A 22,529-nucleotide genomic window follows, 5' to 3' on the forward strand; every position below is an offset into this window, starting at 1 on the left:
GACTTGAATGAAAAGAGCCAGTCATGACAATTGGATCTTGGGAAGGTTATTTCAGGAAAGGAGAGCACATCAAGTGCAAAGTTTCCAAAGTGAAAACAAATGTGATATGTTTGAGGAGCAGAGAGCAAGCCCATGCAGCCAGCAAGTGTAAAGACAGGAGAACTGAAAGCAATACAGTTGGAGAGCTGTGCACTCTGTGAGAAAGTACAGATGAGATACAGAATCCTCTGTGGTGAAGAATTTGAATTTTCTTCTAATAGAAGGGAGGAAAGAGTTTTGATTACATTTATAGTTTTTAAAACATCCCTCTGCTGTTTGATGGAGAATGTACTATAGCAGGTGAGGTTTGAAAGAGGACACCAGTTAGAAGGCTACTACAGTTGTCTAGATCTGAACAAGAGAGGGTGGTAGTTGGATGAGGGGGTCAGTGGTGGACAAGATAAGAAAGGGTGAGATCTGGGATATATTTTGGAGATTGAGTACACAAAACTGGCTAGATTCTGGATTTAGACTGTGAGATAATTCAGAATTCAGGGAAGAAACCTCAGATTTTGGTCCAAGTATCTGTGAACTTGTTAGTGCCATTGCAATGGATAGCACAGGAAGGACTCTTTGGGGCACTTTACATTTTAGATGCACACTGGACATCCCAGGAGAGGTATTGAGAAGGTGACTACATTGTAGTGGAGTCAGGAGACAGGTCATAATTGGAATATAAATTTGCAGGGCAGCTAAAATAGATAGTAGTTAAGACCATGAAACGTGAGGAGAGTTCCTGGATGCAACTGACTGTGGGCAACCAATAACCAGTTTTTACAAACTGGAAACAGAACTGACATCACAAAATTGTCTGATTTCTAAAATCTTCACTTGGAGAGAGAACTGTCATAAATTCTTTCTTAAAGGAAGCCCTGAGCCATGTGTGAGGAAGATTAGCACTGCAGTTAAAAAGCAACAGTTTTGGAGTCAGTCATGCTTCATTTGAGTGCCAGCAAGTAACTTTACCTCTCTCAGCCTCAATTTCCTCTCTATAAAATGGGGATACTATCTATTTCACAGGTTTATTGCAGGGATACTGTAACAACTTTACAGCGCTTAACCCAGTGTTTGAAACACGGTAATAAGTTGGCAAATGATTTTTTTAAAACTATATTTTAGCACAGTTTATCAATTCTAGATGCAGTTTTCCTTTAAACATCTATTCCCTTTCTGAAACAAAACTGTGCCTTAAAATGGGTGGATCTTAAATATGATGAATACAGAAAGAGCAAATTTACTATAATCACTTTTTTCTCACTTTCTATAGGCCCAAAAGGAGTCATATATTATCCTTACATTTCTGTAAATCAATTAACTACTGGTTCCTTTTGTTACAAGCTCCCTAGCCACAGGAGATCAATCGGATTTGGCAACTACTAGTTAAGTTCCAAGGTTAGATTCTAGAAGAGGGTCTTGGAGAAAACATAAAGGTGGTTCCCCTCCCACAGGTACCTCCATGGACCCCAAGAGCTTTGTGTGGTGCATGGAGGATTGTTTGCAGTAGGCATCAGGAGACCTGGGGTCCAGCCCAGGTTCCTTTGGACAAATCCTTTGACCTCTTTGATCATCACTTTTATCATTGGCACTTGAATACAGAGGTGTTCTGAGCATTCACCATATGAAAGAACATACACTGAAGTGCCTTGAAAGGGCTACAAAATGCTGTATTACAGTTCTATGATTTCAGGAATTGGAAGGTTTCCCCATTCCTTGGTCTTTCGTGAAATCTGGACATCCCAACAGTAAGCGTTATTTCCTAAATGGTCTTTGAGTTGAGATGGATGTAGAATTGGCTGCGTAGGGAATCAACTGGATTTGGGTACCTACTTAACACATTGTTACCCATTAGGGCCTGTAAATGCTTTTGGGCAATAGATAGGATATGAATAATGAATATAATCAGTCCACCATGGCCACTGATAATTAACAGTATCCTCTGTGAACTTTAGCATCTTTGTCTATAAAATAAAGATAAAAATATACGGTGTTTTGAAAAATAAATGAGATAATGTACATAAATCTCAGTGCTGACACATACTAGGTGCTCTATGAACGTTTGCAGAAGGCTATGATGGTGACGTTGGAAAAGGAGAAGGGAAAAGGAAAGGAAAAATATGACAAAGAAATTAGGAAGAGAAAGTTACTGGCCAGGATTCCAGTCAAAGCACAGGTTAGATGCCAGACGCAATGTAAAAGCAGAGTGTTACCTTAAAAATTAGTGGGTAGGACAAATGGAATATGACATGCCAGATTAAACACCCCTAGACAGCCTTGGGTCTGTCTGGCCAGAGAGAGAACTTTTTTTGCAGAGAAGAAACCTTCAATTTGCTGTTATCCGTCATTTCTCTCCCACATATCATCATATCAGCTTCTACTTCATCAAATGTTCACTGATCATCATCTAAATGTCTGGCTCCTAGAGACATTAAAGTTGTGCCCTCAGTTTTTGAGAGGAGATGGTTCTTTGTCTCTAAATAATTCCGGGAAAGGTGCCTGACAAACCACAACCCTTTAAAAATAAAATATGGAATTTTAGGCTCCCCCTACTGGTAATTGATGTATGAACAGCCCCCTAACTATCAAAAATAATATAATTTCTAAATACATTAATACTGTGGAAAATAACGTTTTGGTATTTTCTAAGTAAAGTTAAAAAGAAAAACTTGGAAGATTATTTTTATCAACACTTCCCTCCCCATGAGAACCACACTCCTGGTACAATTCTTCCTAGACTGACATGGACCTGTCCCAGATGTGACACATGGTCCTTGGTTCCTCAGCAAAGCATAGGAAAAAGCTAGGACAGTGGCCTAACCCTGGTCAGAAACCTGCCACACAACCAAGAGCCACTCGCTCCATGGAAATCAGACCAATCATCCACTCACCTGGCCAAGAGATTTTATTCATGGCAAATGAATCGTTTCTGCTACGCATACTTTACCCATTTTTAATAACTTAGTGTTATTACAAAAGTCATATAGCTGAATATGTAACACATGGAAAACATCAAAAAGCATGAAGTAATAAAAGTTAAAACCATTTCTCTGTAATGCCATTGCCCCAAAATAACCACTATGTTGATATTTTATTGTCTTTCCAGATTTTTCCATATATTTTTAATCAAAATGGCCTTCTCCTATACTTATTTTATAGCTTTTTAAAACCTAGCGGCATAGTGTGAACTGTTTTTTAAAACCAATAAACATTCTTCTACATTACTCTTTTTAATGGCTGCAGAGCATGCAGCAGTATGAATGCCTATCTTGTTTACCAGTGATTCTCAGCCAGGAGCAGTACTGTCCACCCAACAGGACATTTAGAAAGGTGGGGAGACATTTTTGAATGATCCAGTTGGTCACTATTGGCATGTAGAGAGCAAGAACTAGAGATGATAAACATACTATAGTATACAATGAGAAAATGTCTAATCCCAAAGCCAATAACATCTCAGTTGAGATGCATTAAACCAGTTTTTTACTGTGAAGTATTTTGCTCATTTCTAATTTGGGGGCAATTTTAAAGAGCAGTAATAAATATCCTCAAACATAAGTTCTCGTGCTCATTTTTATTTTCCAGGGATGTATTCCCAGAAGATACTTTATTTGGTAAAAGGTTATGCACATGTAAGACTCTTGATACATTTTGCCAAATATTCTCCAGAATAGTTTAATTAATGTATACTCTGCCAGTGAAGGTGTACATACCTCAACTTGCTAAGAAGCAACTCTGTACAGTGGAAGAAACAGGGACTGAAATCCCAGAGCTAGGTTTCATTCCTTAAAATCTATAAAATTTAAGTAAGTCTTCTAATTTATTGGAGTCTCAAGTATACCTGTCAGTGGAAATAACATCTACTCAGCCAATCTCACAGTCACTTTGTGTGAGCCAGATAAGATAATATGTAGAAATGTGATGAAGTATAAGAGACTGTCTTTTTTTTTTTTTTTTTTGAGACGGAGTTTCGCTCTTGTTACCCAGGCTTGAGTGCAATGGCGCGATCTCGGCTCACCGCAACCTCCGCCTCCTGGGTTCAGGCAATTCTCCTGCCTCAGCCTCCTGAGTAGCTGGGATTACAGGCACGTGCCACCATGCCCAGCTAATTTTTTGTAATTTTTAGTAGAGACGGGGTTTCACCACGTTGACCAGGATGGTCTCAATCTGTTGACCTCGTGATCCAACCGCCTTAGCCCCAAGAGACTGTTTTTAACAGAGATCACATCAGAACAGCTTTTCTCTTTGGCTGCAGAAGAAAGGGAATGTTGGGTGTTGCAAATTCAAGTGACTGCAGGACCAGGCAGGTGGCTTGAGTAACCTGGGTTAGGTGTAGGGGCCTCAGTGCTGGGGATGCTTTAGGGAGTGGTGAGGACTTACAACTCTTGAATCTACATCTAGCCTAAAGAAAGTAGATGCTACTCAGCTTCAAATGATGTAGAGCACATATTGACACATGTAATAAGCTTGCAAAATAAACCACAACTCTCCAAAAATGGTTTCAACACAATGGAGACCAAACATCCCACATCTGCAGGCCATATCTGGTCCAGGGCCAACCATTTTCAACCTGAATCCTGCAAGGATTCTCATCAACCAAAACTCCCTGCTCCTTTTGCAGAAATGGGCGTCTCTTAGGGGTTTGTGCCAGCGTGGACAACTGCCGATTATTTGTTGGGGGCATCCCAAAAACCAAAAAGAGAGAAGAAATCTTATCAGAGATGAAAAAGGTTACTGAAGGTGTTGTCGATGTCATCGTCTACCCAAGCGCTGCAGATAAAACCAAAAACCGGGGCTTTGCCTTTGTGGAGTATGAAAGTCATCGAGCGGCTGCCATGGCCAGGAGGAAACTGTTACCAGGTTAGCAATCCCCTCCTCAAAGATGGGACTTCACTCTATCCTGCCTGCCTCCGCAAAGAAAATCAGCATTTTTAATTTTTTTTTTTGGCTCTCTAACTTTCATTATGTTATAGTTTAAACTTTTTAACCTTCTTTACTATCTCACAGTTGATTCCATTCCCTGAAGTTTTCAAAGACTTGGTTTTGAAAAATATTCATTCTGTGCACTGAGGCTAATTTACATGCACTGAAGAAACCCAGAACTTTAAATGACAGCAATCCTATAATGAATAGAGTCTTCTTAAAATGAAATATATCAATCACAGTTACTTTTGTGTATAGATTTTGTTATCAGGCTTATTAGAAATAGGGCATATTATCCATTAGAATGTAGAAATAATTCAAGTGATACATTATCCCAATGACAACTAGGTGACATACTTTCATTATGACTCCCCGTTGTCTTATAATTTGTCTAATTTGAGAGGAAAGAGATAAAAGCTCTCCTTAGACAGGCCCCTTTATTTGTTAGTTACTACAACACAGGATAGATCCCATTTGGTCAATAATTATCAAATTCTAAGTTTAAAAGACCCATCTACCACAACGCCGCCTTCATCACATCAACTTAGGACAATTTTTTACAGTTCTTGGCTCATTCTAAAACATTAACTACAACTTATGCAGGTTTTAAAATGAATATTAAAATAAGAAGATTTCAAGAATGATGGACTGAACACATTGGAATGAACTTTTCTCATGAAAATTATGGGAGAGCCACCAGAATTCCAAGCAAAACAACCACAACAAAGACATCCACATTTATGTTGCCTTTATCCACACTCTTCAAAATAAACCACTAGTAGATCAGCCTCCTAGAAATTTTCAAAATTGGGAGACAGCTTCTAGCTTGGGGAAGATTTTTCAATAATATCTTCAGGAAGGCAGCTTAAAGTGAAAACAAAAGGCAACAGTTCTTAAAGATTGCTGCATCTTTTAAAGAGGTAGATATTTTTAATGTTGAATCTTTCACAACTTCGTCCTTCTTCACTGGCCAGTAGTCAAGTCATCTAAGTCACAGGCTCAGAGACAAACTCACTAAAACTCCTCAGGGGTCATACCTCCTGGTGACCTGGACATAATATTTTGCAATCTGCTTTAACTCTTCTTTTTTCTTCAACATCAACAACTCTACCATTGAAAAGTCTTTTGTATCCATCCTGTTATCAGGCCACCATGAAGTCTAAACGAACATGTTCTAAGCCTTACACAGTTTTTTCAAAATCTAATTATTCTCCCAGCTCTGCCTTCTTTTCCATGTGCCCCATCCTCTGCCTACTCCATCCTGAACATTACCAACAGATTTGTTTCCAAAATAGTAGGAATTCAATCTCTCTCTGTAGGATGAATGGTGTCACTGACTGGCCAGTTCAAAAATATTCATAACTCCTTGCTGCATATGAGATAAGAACTAAATATGTGATTCCGTTATTCAAGACCTTTTATTCATTCCCCGTTCTTTTATGATCATGTTTGCTACCTTCTATTTCCGAATAAAAACTTTCTTCTATCAAGACAGACACCTCAATGACCTAGACATTGTCATGCTTATATCTGTCTCCTTTATTCCTAATGCTGTATCCTCTAGTAGGAGTACCTGTCCCTCCTTCACTTGTGACATTCGCCCCAGCTCAGCCAGCACCTTCTGGAGAAACCTGCCTCCGGTACTCCAGCCTGAATTAATCACTTTTCTCCCTCAATCAGGAAGCGTTTGTTATCTGTGAAAACAGATATGTGAAATCATTTTGGGTGTGGGGGAGCAGGACAGTGAAAGAGGGTCCAAAACAAGTGAAAGACAGTTTCCAGGGTCAAGACAATCCGGTACTCCTGGAGAAGCTCAACCTCCTCAAAGCTTCCCTATCTCTCCAAATAAAGTGGCACATTGCCCCACTGAAGGAACTCCTTTATGTAAGTCAAACTGACTAGGCTGGCCAGGGCCTATCAGATAAGCTTCAGAAATTCTCAAGCACTTTATTAAGCTTCCACCCACAGTCCTGACTTTTCTTTGTGGATTCTCTGTCCAGGATACACCATAGGGAGGCTATCGCCCCTCCCCGTCCACTACCCATATTCACCATGATCCAAGGCAAACCCCGTTACCTGTGGCCCTTTGAGCCAGTCTCAGGTGGATTTCACTCAGCTGGATTTTAGTCAGCAACTAACTCATCCGCAAACTAACAAGATGAAGCACAGTGGTGAGTAAGCCAGCCAGAGCAAACTCCTTCACCTCTAATGAGATCTCAGAACAAAACCTAGCACCCGTTTGGATCACTGTACCTGTTAACACACTGCAGACTCACACACAACAAAGGAATTCTGTAATTGCCAACCCTCTGAAGAACCCAGTTTTAAAGAACACAGAGACTGTTAGGAAAAATGATTAAGTGAAGACCACAAGAAACTTTTCTTTCTTAATTGACCCAGACTTGGAGACAGAGAGACAATGGTTGTCAAAAGAGATGTAACTGCTCCTCAGCCACTTACCTCCTCTTAACAGTGGCAGTTCCCCCTCGAGAAATCTCATCTTTATTGAGCTCTTTACAGGACAAAGTTGCTGTGTCCCACTCGGAGATCAGAAAGGCATTCTAAGAATGCGCTGAAGAAATTCCTGGCAGTGATTCTCAATATCAGGCTGCATCAGCATCACCTGGAGAACTTGTTAAGGCACAGATTGCTAGATCCCACCACAAAAGTTCTTGATTCAGTAGGTCTGGTGTGGGGCCAGGTAATTTGCATTTACAACAAGCTCCCAGGCACATTTGAAAACCCATGATTTGACTAAATGATTTTCCATCCTGGGCTGCACATTGGAATTACCTGATGTTTTCAAACAATATCAGTACCCATATTAGCTTCTAATCAATTGAATCTGTTTCACTGGGGTATAAGGTTGGGGTACTGGTGTTTTAAGTTTTCCAGATGATTCTATTCTTCAGTCAAATTTTGTGATTCACTGCTAAATCCATCAGCTAATGATACTGGGTATTCATCTTCATGGCATGTAAATAGGAATACCTGGGAACCGCTCGGTCGATAAATATTTATTAAGCATTTAGAACATATATTGCTCCCTTCTGAATGACATGAGAGATTCTAAAATAAAATAAAAAATAGTACCTAACCATTGCACTCAAAGAGTGCATATTCTGAGAAAACTATACATATATAAAAACAGGCAAAAAATATGAAAAGGAGAGCGTATTGTTGAATCATGTAAAAGTTATTAAGTCTTTTATCTGCATCATCTTTTCTTTACTTCACAACAATAGTAGGCTATAGATAAGGAAACTGATGATAGAAAGGATATGTTTTCTAGCCAGGATCATTGTTCTGACATTTGAATTTGTCTTACTTCAAGCTCGTGTTCTCATATTATTCTGTAACACTCATTTCTACCAGGGGCCTTCACAAGGATGTTGGTGGAAATCCCTGCTTCCTATACCTCCTCTCATTTCTGTTCCCTTAGCCCTTTGCAGCTCTTCATGGTCCTAGGCTAAGAAGAATAAAGCTAGAGCAGTAGTACTCATCTGTGGCTGCATTTTAAAATTAACTGAGCTATTTTTAAAAATCCTGAGATCCAGCCCACTTATATCAGAATTGGGAGGGGCAGTCCAGAGGTCAGTAATGAGCTGGTAAATCTTTAACAGCCAGCTCCCAGGGGAAAAAACCAAAAGCCCTGATTTTAGTATTTGCCAACTTCCATTGTATTAACACTCCCACTGTCGCTGATTTCAAGCTACCAATGTGACTTCAATTGGCTCACAAAATTCTGATGCTTTTTTTATTCATTTATCTGTTCATGAACATTTAGGATGATTCCATATTGTGATGTTTGTGAATAATGCTTCAATAAACATGGGAATACAGATATCTCTTTAACGTAATGATTTCATTTGGGGGGAACATAAACCCAGTACAGCAATTGGAGGATCTTATGGTAGCTCTATTTTTATTTCTTGGGAGAATCTGCATATTATTTTCTATAATGGCTGTACCAACTTACACTAGCAACAGTGTGCAAGTATTCCTGTTTCTCCAAATCCTGGCCAACATTGTTATCTTTGATCTTTTTGATAATGGCCATTCTACCAGCTGTGAGGTGATAGCTCATTTTCCTTTTGATTTATATTTCCCTGATGATTAGGGTTGTTGAGCATTTTTTCACATACCTGTTGGCCATTACATTTCTTCTTTTGAGATATGTCTTTTCAAATCCTTTGCCAATTTTTTTTAAATTTGAAATTAAATTTCGTTCTTGTTGCTCAGGCTAGAGTGCAGTGGCACAATCTCGGCTCACTGCAACCTCCACTTCCCAGGCTCAAGTGATTCTCCTGCCTCAACCTCCTAAGTAGCTGGGGTTACAGGCATGCGCCACCATGCCCAGCTAATTTTGTATTTTTAGTAGAGACAGGAGGTGAGCTGCCCACCTCAGCCTCCCAAAGTGCTGGGATTACAGGCATGAGCCACTGCGCCCAGCCTTTTGTGCATTTTTAATTGGGTTATTTGTTTTACTACTATTGATTGTGTTCCTTATATATTTGGGATATTAACTCCTTACTGAATATATGCTTTGTAATATTTTCTCCCATTCCTTGGGTTCTCTCTGCACTCCACTGATTTTTTCCTTTGCTGTGAAGAAACTTTAGTTTGATGCAATCCCATTCATGTATTTTCCCTTTCGTTGCCTGTGCTTTGGGGGTTATAGCCAAAAAATTATTGCCCAGACCAATGTCAAGAAACTTTTCTTTATGTTTTTTTTCCAGTAGTTTTACAGTTTCAGGTCTTACATTTAAGTCTTTATTCCATTTTAACTTGACTTTTGTGTATGTTGTAAGATAAGAGTCCCATTTCATTCTTCTGCATATGGATATCCAGTTTTCCTTACACCATTTTGTTAAAGAGGCTGTTTCTTCCCCATTGTGTGTTCTTGGCACTTTTGTCAAAGAACAATTGACCATAAATGTGTGGATTTACTTCTGGACTCTATTTTGTTTCATTGGCATAAATGTCTTATCTGTTTTTATGCCAGTGTCATACTATTTTGATTACTATTGCTTTGTAGTATATTTTGAAATCAAGTAGTGTGATCATCCCAGCTTTGTTCTTTTTGTTCAGATTGCTTTGGCTAGAATCCTTTGTGGTCCCATACAAATTTTAGTATTGTCTTCTATTTCTATGAAAAATGTCACTGGAATTTTGATAAAGATTTTATTGAAGCTATAGATTGCTCTGGATAGCATGAAACTTTTAACAATAATAATGCCTCCAATCCATGAACATAGGATATTTTTCCATTTATTGGTTTCTTTAATTTTTTATCAATATTTTATAGTTTTTAATTATATGTATCTTTCATCTTCTTGGTTAAATCTATTTCTAAGTATTTTCTTGGGGGATGATATTACAAATGAGATTGTTTTCTTGATTTTTTTCAGTTTTCTTGATTTATTGTTATTAGTGTATAGAAAGGCTACTTATTTATATATGTTGGTTTTGTATTTTGCAGCTGTACTGAGCTCGTTTATTAGTTACAATGAAATACTATTCAGCGTTTATATAGAAGAAAATTCTATCATTTGCAACAACATGAATGAACCTGGAGAACATTATATTAGGTGAAATAAGCCAGGCACAGAAAGACAAATATGGCATGACCTCATTTATATGTGGAACCTAAAAAGTTGAATTCATATAAGCAAAGTGTAGAATGGTGTTTACCAGGGCTGAGGGCAGAGGTATGGGGAGATATTGGTCAAATGATACAAAGTTTCCATTAAAATGAATAATTTCTGGAAATCTATTGTATAATATGACTATAGTTAACATATTTGTATACTTGAAAATTGCTAAGAGAGTATATCTTAAATGTTATCACCACTGAAAAAATGTATGTGAGATGATGGATATGTTAATTAGTTTCATTTAATCATTTTACAATATATACATATATCAAAACATCATGTTGTATATCATAAATAGAGGCAATTTTGATTAATCAATTATACCTTAATAAAGCTGGAAAGTGAAAATGCAAAAATTTAATAATCTATTTTTGCAAGTATATAGGAACCAGCTCCAGTACATCATTGGGTGGAATCCAGGTTTCATTATTTTTTAAACTTTATCTATTATGGGGCCAAGGCTGAGAACCACTGAGCTACAAAAACCAGAGTTAACTGGGAGCCTTGGGGATCTTGGGATAATACAAATGAAAAATCTATGTAAAGCCTAGAAGAGGAAGGGAAGAGAATAATGAGGAAAACTATCCCCTGGGATGCAATACAGAACAAGATAGTCACAGCTAGAGTAACAGGAGCCAGCTTCTCTAGGGTCTGTTATCTCTTAAGACATGCCTATTCTTCATTTGGGTTTTAGAATGCCATTGCCACAGATGCTTTCACTGACTGCTTTTCAATGCATTCTGATTGAAAATAATTGCTTCCCATGAGTAATAATTAAACAACTAAACCCTTACCAATACTGAGAATTCCTGATTTTGTTCTTTCAAGATTTGTATTGCTTACAGGATAAAGTTTATTCCCAAACAATGAATGAAAAACAAACTAGATTTCCTAACAAATTTAGAACTTGGGTTGGCTCTCACCCTCCTCTCATCACTTTGACAGGATCTACACTGTGTAGGGGTACAGGAGCAGAGTCACCAAGAAACAAAACAAAACCAAACCAAAAACAAAAACGGGAGAGGTGGTTAAGTAGAACAGGTCTGGGAAAGTTATCCTCTCTATAGCTCATTTCCCATTCTGTAAAATTGGGAGTCATTCACCTCCCCACAGGGTTACTGTGAGAAGGAACTGAGATGGCACATGAGTTGGAAACACATGGTATAGTACAAGACACTCAATAAATTGTATTTATAGGAATACAAAAATATATGTAGCCATGGAGAACAACTACCCTTTTCAGAAGAGTTAAATTTCTCATCATAGACACTTCATTGTTCATCATCTGTCTTCTTAATTCGGATTTTTAAAAAATGTCTCCAGATTCCCAATTTATTCATGTTGTAAAAGAGGATTCAGAGGGAACACAGCTGTTCTAAGCCTTGACCAAGTGTAAGGGACAGAGAATAAACTAAGGATGGCTGAGCCCCACCCACCTTTGCCCAAGCACCATTTTTTGAACATCTCAATGGTGGTACCCAGCATAGTTAGCAACACAGATTCCAAGAGCAGTAAACACTCTTCCTAGTAACCTTCTTAATGTTCTGTGGAGTCAGACTCTGTCTAGGCCCTAAATTCATACTTTTTCTTTCTCCCTTTTGCTATCTTACCTTAAGTGACTACCTCCACCCAATGAGCACTGTTCTCAGAGTCAAGTGTGCTCTTCATTGCCTTATTTCTCTTCAACCTCAAACCAAATCCTGGTTCCTTTATAATCAATATAAAGTTTAACAAGCCACTGGTCACACAGGACTCCCTTCTAGTCAGCTACTATTCTTATTTGGACTGTCTCTTAAGATCAGTACTCACCAATTTTAATGGCCATCTTGCTCATTCAAGACCTCAAGGGTCAGGTCAATTTAAAAGACCATCAGTATAAACTGAGATGATATTGTCCTGATTTCTATATAATTAATCATAATTGTAATCATTTTCAACAGGAAGAATTCAGTTATGGGGACATCCTATTGCAGTAGACTGGGCAGAGCCAGAAGTAGAAGTTGATGAAGATACAATGTCTTCAGTGAAAATCCTATATGTAAGAAATCTCATGCTGTCTACCTCTGAGGAGATGATTGAAAAGGAATTCAACAATATCAAACCAGGTAGGACATATATATAAGATTATCTTTTCAAAACATTTTTTAAAAACACCTATACTTGTGATGACATCCCATAACTTCAAATAGAAATGCTTTTATTTAGCTCATCTCATAATTGCATGCACACCTTTCAAACTAGATTCCTAACTTTGGATTAAAAAATCAACCATATGGTCCCATAACATTTATCAATATTATAATGGTATAGTTATCTGTGTGATTATTTAATGAATACACATTTTCTTCACTAAACTATAAATTTCATGAGTTTTTCCCACCTCTTATCATTTCCTCTGTCCTCAGACATTTAGTTTCTGGGCCTAGGGGACAATGATTGCCCAATAAATATTTACTATAATAATTAATGCAAGACATAACTGTAGGTCTGATGCAGGGTTTCTCAGCCTTAACACTATTGATATTTTGAGGCAGATCATTCTTGGTTGTGAGGGTATGTCCAGTGGATTGTAGAATGTTTAGCAGCATCTCAGGCTCATCCCTGTTAGATGCGAGTAGCAACCTCCAAGATGCAACAACCAAAAATATCTTCAGACTTTGAAAAGTATACCCCATGGGTGGGCAAAACTGCCCCCAGTTTAGAACCACTGGCCTAATGGAATATGCTTGTGACATAAATAAAAAGGTGGCAATCCTAGAAAACTGCTTTAAGTGAAGAAGAAAAGAAAGGAATAGAGGGAAGGTGGAAGGGGATTATTAGTTGATACTCATCTTGTCAATATTTTTCAGTATCAATTCTAAGCCATCAGATTGACTCCCCATCTCTTTCTTCTCCATATAGGATCTACAATGCTGAGAAGGGTAGAGCATTTCAAGAAACAATGTCCAAATCACCATTTCCCAAACCCAGTTCAGAACATTAATTCTATGGTCTTTTAGTAGATGTTACTGATAAAAGGGCTCCATGGTCAAATCAGCTTGTCAACACCATATTCTGCAAAATTAAATTAACTTCTTCATTATCAAACTTATTAAAGTCTTTAGCCTTCTAACAGGCTTTGAAATTCTCCAAGAAGAGATACAGAAAGCTTCATTTTTCAAATTTCTGAAACATGGATGCTCTTTTTCGGCAGATCATCTTGGAGGATTACTGTGTCTCTAAACACACTCTGGGATGTCGTGGCTTAGGGTTATCATAGTAGTAATACCCTTTTATAACTGAGTATTTCCCAGTCTCCTGACAAATTCCCTAGGTTGTTAATAAGCATGGGTCATGGTGCCACATGTTAAAGCTGCCTGAGAATATTTGCTTGCACATACTCGCATTGTCTGTTTCCAACTCTGGATGCTATTTCAAATACAACAGAATGATCAGCTGATGATTTGCTCTAAAGGTATTCAGTAAGGATGTGACTGCTCCATTTTGAAAGATTCACCAAAGATCATTCTCCAGCCTCAGGAACAATGCCTTCCCTGAAATATTAGTGTAATAGTGCGACTCCACACCAACAGCTGTGAATCCACGACTAAACTAGAAACTGTGAATGATGGACCACTTCACTGTGTGCCAGGAATTGCAGTGGGCACTTTCACAGCATGTGTCATTGATTCATCACAACTCTATAATGCAGGTTGCTGTATTTGTTCCATTACTTTCTAGATAAGAAAACCAGGACCCAGAGCAGTTAAGTAGTTTGCCCAGGGCCCCACAGCTAGCAGGTGGCAGATCCTGAATTTGAACCCAGGTCTGGTAAAGGGCATGTTCTTAACAACTTTAATACTCTCATGCCCAACCTTATTCCATTCACTCACTCATTTATTCAACTGTCTTTCCTTCAGTAGCTCCTATGTGTGAGGCACTGTGGAAGGAACCAACAGCTATGATATATGCGTGGAAAAAGTTTAAGAAATCCAGAAAAATCACAGCTTAGACAGGCTACTATTGGAGTGCAGAGATGACTTGTGTTTGGAAGTGACATATAAGCTGAGGTCTGAATGTTGATGCAGTTGTAGGCATAGGAACCAATATGTGTGTGTATAAATATTACCCACTATCCTCCCTCATTCCATGTTGACTTTCTACCTTCCCAGATACTTCTTATTTTTAACTAACTAAATGATACTTCTTATTTTTAACTAAATTGAATGATACTTCTTATTTTTAACTAATTAAAACAGCACCTTTTTTTTTGCAAAGGGCTAGAATGAGAAACTACTAAAAGGCTGCTTTCTTTCCTAGTCCCTGGTTATCAGCTTCGGTTTTCCCAGTCTGTGTATTGGGATATATTGAAGAGACATGTGTGCCCAGATCCTACTAACTATCATGAAAATAATGAACATCATCTCTCTCTCTCTCAGTCTCTTGCTCTCTCACTCTCTCTCTCGCTCTCTCTTTCCTCTTGGGACTACAATGTGTCCATGCGATTTCAGGGCACAGTCTGCAGCTGGTGGCACAACTCTCAGGGCTATGTAATGATGTGTGGCTTGTTCTTCCTAGCCCTCTGCAAAAATAAATATGAATTGCAGAAGGTGAACAACTAGCAGACATCTGCTGCCTTGAGAGGGAAAAGTCAGAGCTAACTAGTTCATTTTATCTTGGAAAGTATGTACTGTGCCAAGGCTATACTTACCTAGAAAAAATTGTGGAAAGAAACAGGAAAACTGCTCTTTAAAAATTCCATTTCAAGTTTAGGTTGCTCAGAGGAACCTGCATATTTCCTCAAAATATTTGACCATGTATCATTTTAACCATAATTAACTTGAATAATACTATATTGACACTCAGAGATGCAAATGATAATTAGAACAAAAATTGGCTGAAGATGGTTTGTTCTTCCCCACTGTACCCGGAGGGTATCAGCTGAATTTCCAGTTATAGTCATTCTACAAGATCTGATTTTCCCACAAGAGTTTAGCAGTATTAGAATCACCTGAAGGGCACATTAAATCTGACTGCTTTCCCTATTGGGGGTGGGTTCAAGCATTTGAATTTCTATTAAGTTTCAAGGCAAAGCTGATTCTGTTGGTCAGGGGACCACACTTGGGGAAACATGACCCTCTGATAACCTCCCCTTTGGCATGCAGGTGTGTTTCTCCTCACGTTGATGTGTTGCTGACAAGTTGATAATAAACACAGCAATAATTTTCCAATTCCTTCCATCATGATTTCAGAGGATCTTTTTCTTCTTTGCTAATGGATGATTGAGTAGTAATAATCATTCATATTCTATGGACTCACCCTCTGCCAAATGAGGATCAATCCTTAAACAAACTTCTATGCACTAAAGAAGAAACATATTAAAATAAGCCATGTGTGAATACTGCTGTAGAGAAAACCAGCTTTTAGGATACAAACTCTAACTTTTTAACTTGTCTGTTTTATGAGGCTACATTTTTAAATATCAAATTTTTCAAAACCAGATGCATCTGGAAATTATCATTCAACAGTGCAAGATAATTTTAAATATCTGCAAACAGAATTTCAGAAAACCTAAATTTATTATCATCTGAAATGCCACCTACCTGGTGTAGATGACAGAAGCTGGGGTGTGAATTGACTGATACTATTCCCTTATTCCATGTGTGTTTATTGAGGAGCTCCTGTGTTCAAGGCAGGAAGCAGGAACTGGGTAAAGATGATACTAAGAAGTCTCTGAAACTGGTCCTGTTCTCAGGGAGATAACAGACCAGGGAGCCTAGGTGGAGAATGACATTGAAATAGGAACAAAGCAAAGACTAGAAAGATGAAGGTCATCACTGGCCAACCTCTTTCTTCTCAATTACTAAAACATGTCATAGGATTGAGTCACAATCATCACCCCACGTGACACTGAAGGGAATAAAGAGACTATATTGAAAGTTCAATTAATTATATGTCCAGTGCTTTCTGATCTCAGGGAGCTTTGTTATCCTTAGCCTGGCCAGATAATTTTGCTCTGTATAACCATTGCCATAAGAAACCAAGGGTCGAATGTTGATGGGAGTGAAAAGAGAAGTATCACAATGTCTTTATGTTACAGGCCAACTATTATTCCAAAGGAAGGTAATTCTTAGTCATTGAACCATATGGGAGAGTAAATACTCTAATTACCTTTGTTGTCTTGAATCTAAGAGGATAATGAAACTTTGATAGAGACAGAAAGGAGAGGACTTCTTCCTCTTCTTTTCCCTGGCATGATGTTTCAGCCTGTGTTGTCTCCCTGGATGCTCAAGGTACACCCAAGTGAGTGTAGGCTAAAAGAAGATAATTGGCATGCTAAACTTATATGGTTAAACAATTTTCCACCTTACCTTCACTCTAAGCAAAACATCTATTTTTAAAATGGAATAAGCGACCACATTTTAAAAATATAACATCCAACCCTCTTGGTACAACTGCCTTTTTCATTTTTATATGTTGCCATCATGTTCGGCATTTCCTTTATATAAAAATGTATTGTTGTTTTGTTTGGGTTTTCTATACAAATAATTTAAATAAATTTTGCAAATATTTGTAAAATACCAAATATATCATTGAAATATGAAAATTCCCTTAATTCTCCCAAACTTTTCTCCCCATTCCTGAAGTAACCCCTGCTAAGAGTTTGGTCTCTATCTTTTCAGTTTGCTTTCTGTATGAGTGTATTTATATTTGTGTGCACATATATATGGTTCTGGATTAGTAAAAACACAAATGCTATAATATTATATATTCTTTTATAACTTTTTAAAATATAACAATAGATATTTAATCTTTCCATATTACATACAGGTCTAGTTTTGTTTTCTTTTTTTTTTTTTTTTTTTTTTTTTTTTTTTTTTTTGAGATGGAGTTTCGCTCTTGTTACCCAGGCTGAAGTGCAATGGCGCCATCTCGGTTCACCGCAACCTCCGCCTCCTGGGTTCAGGCAATTCTCCTGCCTCAGCCTCCTGAGTAGCTGGGATTACAGGCACGTGCCACCATGCCCAGCTAATTTTTTGTATTTTAGTAGAGACGGGGTTTCACCATGTTGACCAGGATGGTCTCGATTTCTTGACCTCGTGATCCACCCGCCTCGGCCTCCCAAAGTGCTGGGATTACAGGCTTGAGCCACCGCGCCTGGCCTGAGTTTTGTTTTCTTTACAGACTCCTTGGTGTTGGTATAAATGTAGTAGATTTAATTACTTATGAAAATAGATATTAAATTGTTTTATTTTTGCTCTTTCAACAATAGTGGAATTGATATTCTTATGTATGATCCTTTTAGATGTGTGTGAGTGTTTCTGTATGAGACATTCCTGAAAGCAGAATAGTAGATAACTGCATTGTTTCTAGTCTTTACCTATCATGACAGCAAGGCAGGCAACTTATCTTGGTTTAATGATGTTCTTTCAGAAACAACTTTCTTTTCCTTTTTTTTTTTTTTTTTGCTTTTTCATTTAAAGAGTACTGGATAAGGATATAGGAAATCTGGTTGTAGTTTCTCTCTGTGTGGACTCATAAATATCAGTTGCCTTGTCAGAACTGTAGTTACCTAATATTTAAGTTTTAAATTAAAGTTAATTACATAAGTCAATTACAAAAGAGATAAAGACATTTTGCTGGGGTGAAAAACAGAAAACTTTAAAAGGTAATAGCCTAAATATATGTTTGTAATATGACCAATAATTGAATTCAACTCAATTCAACAAACATTTTACCATGCATAAGGTATTATCTTTTACATTACATAAGATGCAAAGGAAGGTGCAATTCTCACCCTTAGAGATCTTATAATCTAGGAAGTAGAAAACATAAATCCTTAATAACTTATGTTAAGTCAGAATATACATTTTATTCTAAAGATTGCAAACAAAATCTTCTGTTGAATGTTCTTGATGAGATCCTTACTTAAATATAAGGTCTCCATTAAAAAGAAATCAAATTCTCTTGGAAGCTAGGTGCTAAAATATATTATTTTCAGGGCTTTCTTAAGTTTGTTAATGGGGCAACCTTCACTCTATTTACAGGTGCTGTGGAGAGGGTGAAGAAAATTCGAGACTATGCTTTTGTGCACTTCAGTAACCGGGAAGATGCAGTTGAGGCTATGAAAGCTTTAAATGGGAAGGTAAGGTAGAACAAAGAAAAAAATATGTAGATTCCATCCAAGTTTGGTGTGGACATTACATTCAAAAGTGCAGTCCTGCAAGTCTGTTTCACCCCAACCTTCTCTGACATGGCTGCCTCCGTCTATTTAAGATGTAGTAAAGAGAAATGATGGAAAACACAATGGAAATTGGAGATGTACCTAATATATCCAACTTTACCTCTGATTTTTTCTAATTTATACAAGTCACTGGCCCTCAATTTGCATGGAAAGAGGAAATTGAGGTAGATTATTTCAAGGTGTCTTTCATAATTCCAGTTTCCTCTCATTATTTCAAAAAGATTATCATCATTTTAGTGCAGTATTTTAGAAGCTGATGATTTTAAAAGATGTCAAGATAGCTGTTATTCTGCCTTCATAGTTTGATCTTTCAACTTAGAAAGCTTAGAATCTCTCACCTTGCCAAGAGTAAGGGCTGGGGAAGCTTCTATAGCCTCACTACTGAGTTGTCTAACCAATATAATATTTATATATCAAGCCAATAAACATTTAAAACCTTCTGTAGATCACTTATCATGCTAGGATACAAAAAGAATCATAGATGTTTGACAAAGAGTTCAAAGTCTGTTGGAGGAATAAGACAACTACACAAACACATGCAAAGTGCAGGCAAGTAAATATTATAAAAAGAGATAAACATGGTGAGAAAGTTCAAAGGAAGAAGAGGGCCATAAAGAATAAAACATCTTCATGATTATGAAATGAAAATATTTAAAGGAAGATATGAAAATTGGGTGTAATTTGAAAAATCAAAATATGGAAAGACTAGCAGTCTTAGAGGCACAGAATTGAGAAGATCAAGACAAAATTGGAGAACAGGAAAATGTAGAGTAACTTGGTTGGAACATAATATATATGGGACTGTTTTACCCCTGGGGTCTAGTATCAGTCAGGGTCCCAAAAGAAAACAAACAGCAAAGGAATTAATTACAAAAGTGTGTGGGGGGACTACAGGAATCAAAAGAGAATATCAGAATCTGGGGTTCACAGCATTCTGGAGGCAAAGGTACAGGGCTGGAGAATTAATAGGAATCCTGAAAGTGGAGAGAATTGTGTAGAGCAGATCTCTTTGCAAGAAGTACCTAGGTGCAGTGGCTCACACCTGTAATCTCAGAACTTTGAGAGGCCAAGGTGGGAAGATTGCTTGAGCCCTGAAGTGTGAGACCAGCCTGAGCTATATGGCAAGACCTCATCTCTACAATAAATTAGCTGAGCATGGTGTCATGGACTACTACGGTAGTCCCAGCTACTTGGGAGTCTGAGATGGGAGGATCCCTTCATCCCAGGAGGCTGAGGCTACAGTAATCTATGATTGTGCCATTGCTCTCCAGGCTAGGCAACAAAGTGAGACTCCATCAATAAGGAAAAAAAGAACAGATAAAAGAAAGAGGTTGTGGTTTTGGTCAAAAGACAGTTAGCTGAAGGTGACCTCTCAAAGAGGGAGCGAGCAGAATAAACACCTCAAACTCACTGTTGTCTCTTTCTCCAACCTCCTACCAGGGTTTCCCATTGGCTAAATCCAATCACAATCTAGAAGGTTAAAGAAGACCCCATGTAGAATAGCCTCCCAGAGCAGAAAGCAGGCTAGAGCTAGTAGGCAGTGGATTCCATAGGGACTGGATCCAGAGGGCAAAGGGAGGATCTCTTAGCCTCGGTCCTTCAGACACTGTGGAGCCTCTTACATATTAGCTCCTCAGGGACCCACTCAAAGTCAAAATGTTTCATTACTGGAGGAGGGGTGGAGAAAGTATTGACTCTGAAATATGAAAAAAAGAAAACTGCAAAGCAAAAGCTAATGCATAAATACATGTCTATAAAGAAAAGCATTATTTCATCTTCATTGATTATCACATTTAGTTATAAAAGTGTTTTTACTTGGAAAACAATTTGTAAGTTAGATTTTCTCCATTTGGAAACATCCTTGAGTATACAAGATGATTGCTGGGAAGGAACAGCCATCACAAATTAAATGTCAATAATTACATTGGAATAATTACAATGCAAACATATTCAAATTATTCAAAATTTTTACAGCTAGGTACTTTTATACAAATGTTTACATATATTGTTTAGTTAAATATATATTTAATATTATATTGGACTATAATGTGGTATGGAAAAATCAAAAGTAAGTTTTCCTAGGAACTACAAAGGTTTTAGAGCATATATATGGATATTTATATTTAATTTATTAGATGAGGTGAGGCCTTGAAATTTTTTATGCAGTAATTATTACATTTACAACTTAGGACAATTAACCTAGTAAGAATTCACTTTTTAATATAAGTGAGTGGAACATATAATAGAAACTAGTTAGAAAGCTATTACAGTCACCCAAATGGGACAAAATAAGGTCTTGAACTCAGGTAGGTATAGAAAGCAGGAGACAGCCATGTACAGAACTGTAGGGGACCAAGTCAAAGGACTCAGGAACTGATTGGAGATAGGGGTGGAAAAAAAGGACAAGTTACTATAAGTTTCCAATATGGTAGATTTTTATGGAAGTCAGGAAGAGAAGTCTATTCAGAGAGAAACATGATGAATTGAGCTCCAGAATGATTATTCATTTATTCTTTTTGTAAGTCTATGAAGTGAAAGAAATTTTACTGAGCTTGGGCTATACAGATTAATAAGATATTGTCCAAGCTCTTGAACTACCTAAACCAAATAACTAAAATACAATATTGTGTTTAAAATGCTGTTGGATGGGACAGAGGAAGGCAGAGCAAAACCAATTACAACAAGAAATCTGAATTTGCAACAAAGAATCATTCCATGCAAAATATCTCTGGGAGTGCCAATAAGCAGAGGCCTATTTGGATCTCTCATCTTCCTCAAGACAAGATTGAAGATATAAAGAATCTTATACCCAAGGTCCTCCCCTATTTTCAATATCCCAGGTCTATTTTTTCTAACTACATCAACATCAGTATAAGATTATTGACTACCAGCTGGATTCTGTCTGTCTCTCGGAGTATTCCATCTAATTTATTTGACACTGGCTCCTGCTACTAAAAAGTAAGGTAAATACATAACACTGGGGACAAATTGATCCAGAGGCTGAACAAAATGGTCCAGATGACCATGAAGCACAAGCTTTGTCCGGCAGACTTCAATAATGCAGGAACCACAGAGTCACTGATGAAATCAGAGGGTAAGGGTGCACACTCGGCTGCAGTGAATGGGAATTTCTGTAGGAACACTTTATATGAAAGTATTCTTCATATAAAATAGAGAATCATCATATTCTTATTTTTAAAAAGCCACACATGCTTTCTGACAATACTTTTCCCTTTGATAATAAATACATCAATCTATCAAGAATTTGTTGAGAGCCACTTGTTTCTTGTGTAGGCAAGCAGTACACAGAAAGTATTTGCACATGTAGATCTACATACGTCCATTATCTTCGACATCTGGAGCTGTGTGCAATTTCAAAACTTGTGTCAATAATTTTTGAGGACAAGTATTAAGGGGTGCATGATCTGAGAACCTCAATACTACTCTCACTCCCAATTACCCCTGACCCTGTCATTCCTGTTTATTAGTTCCCAACTGTTCAGCAGATCCAAAGCTGACTTCACAAGAAAGAACTTGTGGCAGGCAATGCAACAGCCTCCCAGATTCCTCTTCCTGTGGTAGGGCCACACTATGCCTGTCTTCTTCCCCAGTGAAAACTTGTATGGCTGCTTTAAGGAGCATGACAGTTAGCTGGCTATCGGCTGGAAGGGCCTGACTTGGCTGCCCATGCTAAA

General features: G+C 37.7%; 1 protein-coding gene across 4 annotated transcripts in view; it reads left to right on the plus strand.

The window, feature by feature from the left end:
* A1CF (APOBEC1 complementation factor) overlaps positions 1 to 22,529 on the plus strand; it is an 82,094-nt gene that overhangs the window by 42,329 nt on the left and 17,236 nt on the right. For all 4 annotated transcript variants that reach the window (XM_078344013.1, XM_002756358.7, XM_017963435.4 and 1 more), the window contains 3 exons: positions 4,652 to 4,890; positions 12,551 to 12,715; positions 18,638 to 18,735. In XM_078344013.1, coding sequence (XP_078200139.1) covers positions 4,652 to 4,890; positions 12,551 to 12,715; positions 18,638 to 18,735 — 502 coding nt within the window. The remainder of the gene's footprint in view (positions 1 to 4,651; positions 4,891 to 12,550; positions 12,716 to 18,637; positions 18,736 to 22,529) is intronic.

Source organism: Callithrix jacchus, chromosome 12 (genome assembly GCF_049354715.1).
Source record: "Callithrix jacchus isolate 240 chromosome 12, calJac240_pri, whole genome shotgun sequence".
Classification (NCBI taxonomy): Eukaryota; Metazoa; Chordata; class Mammalia; order Primates; family Cebidae; genus Callithrix; species Callithrix jacchus.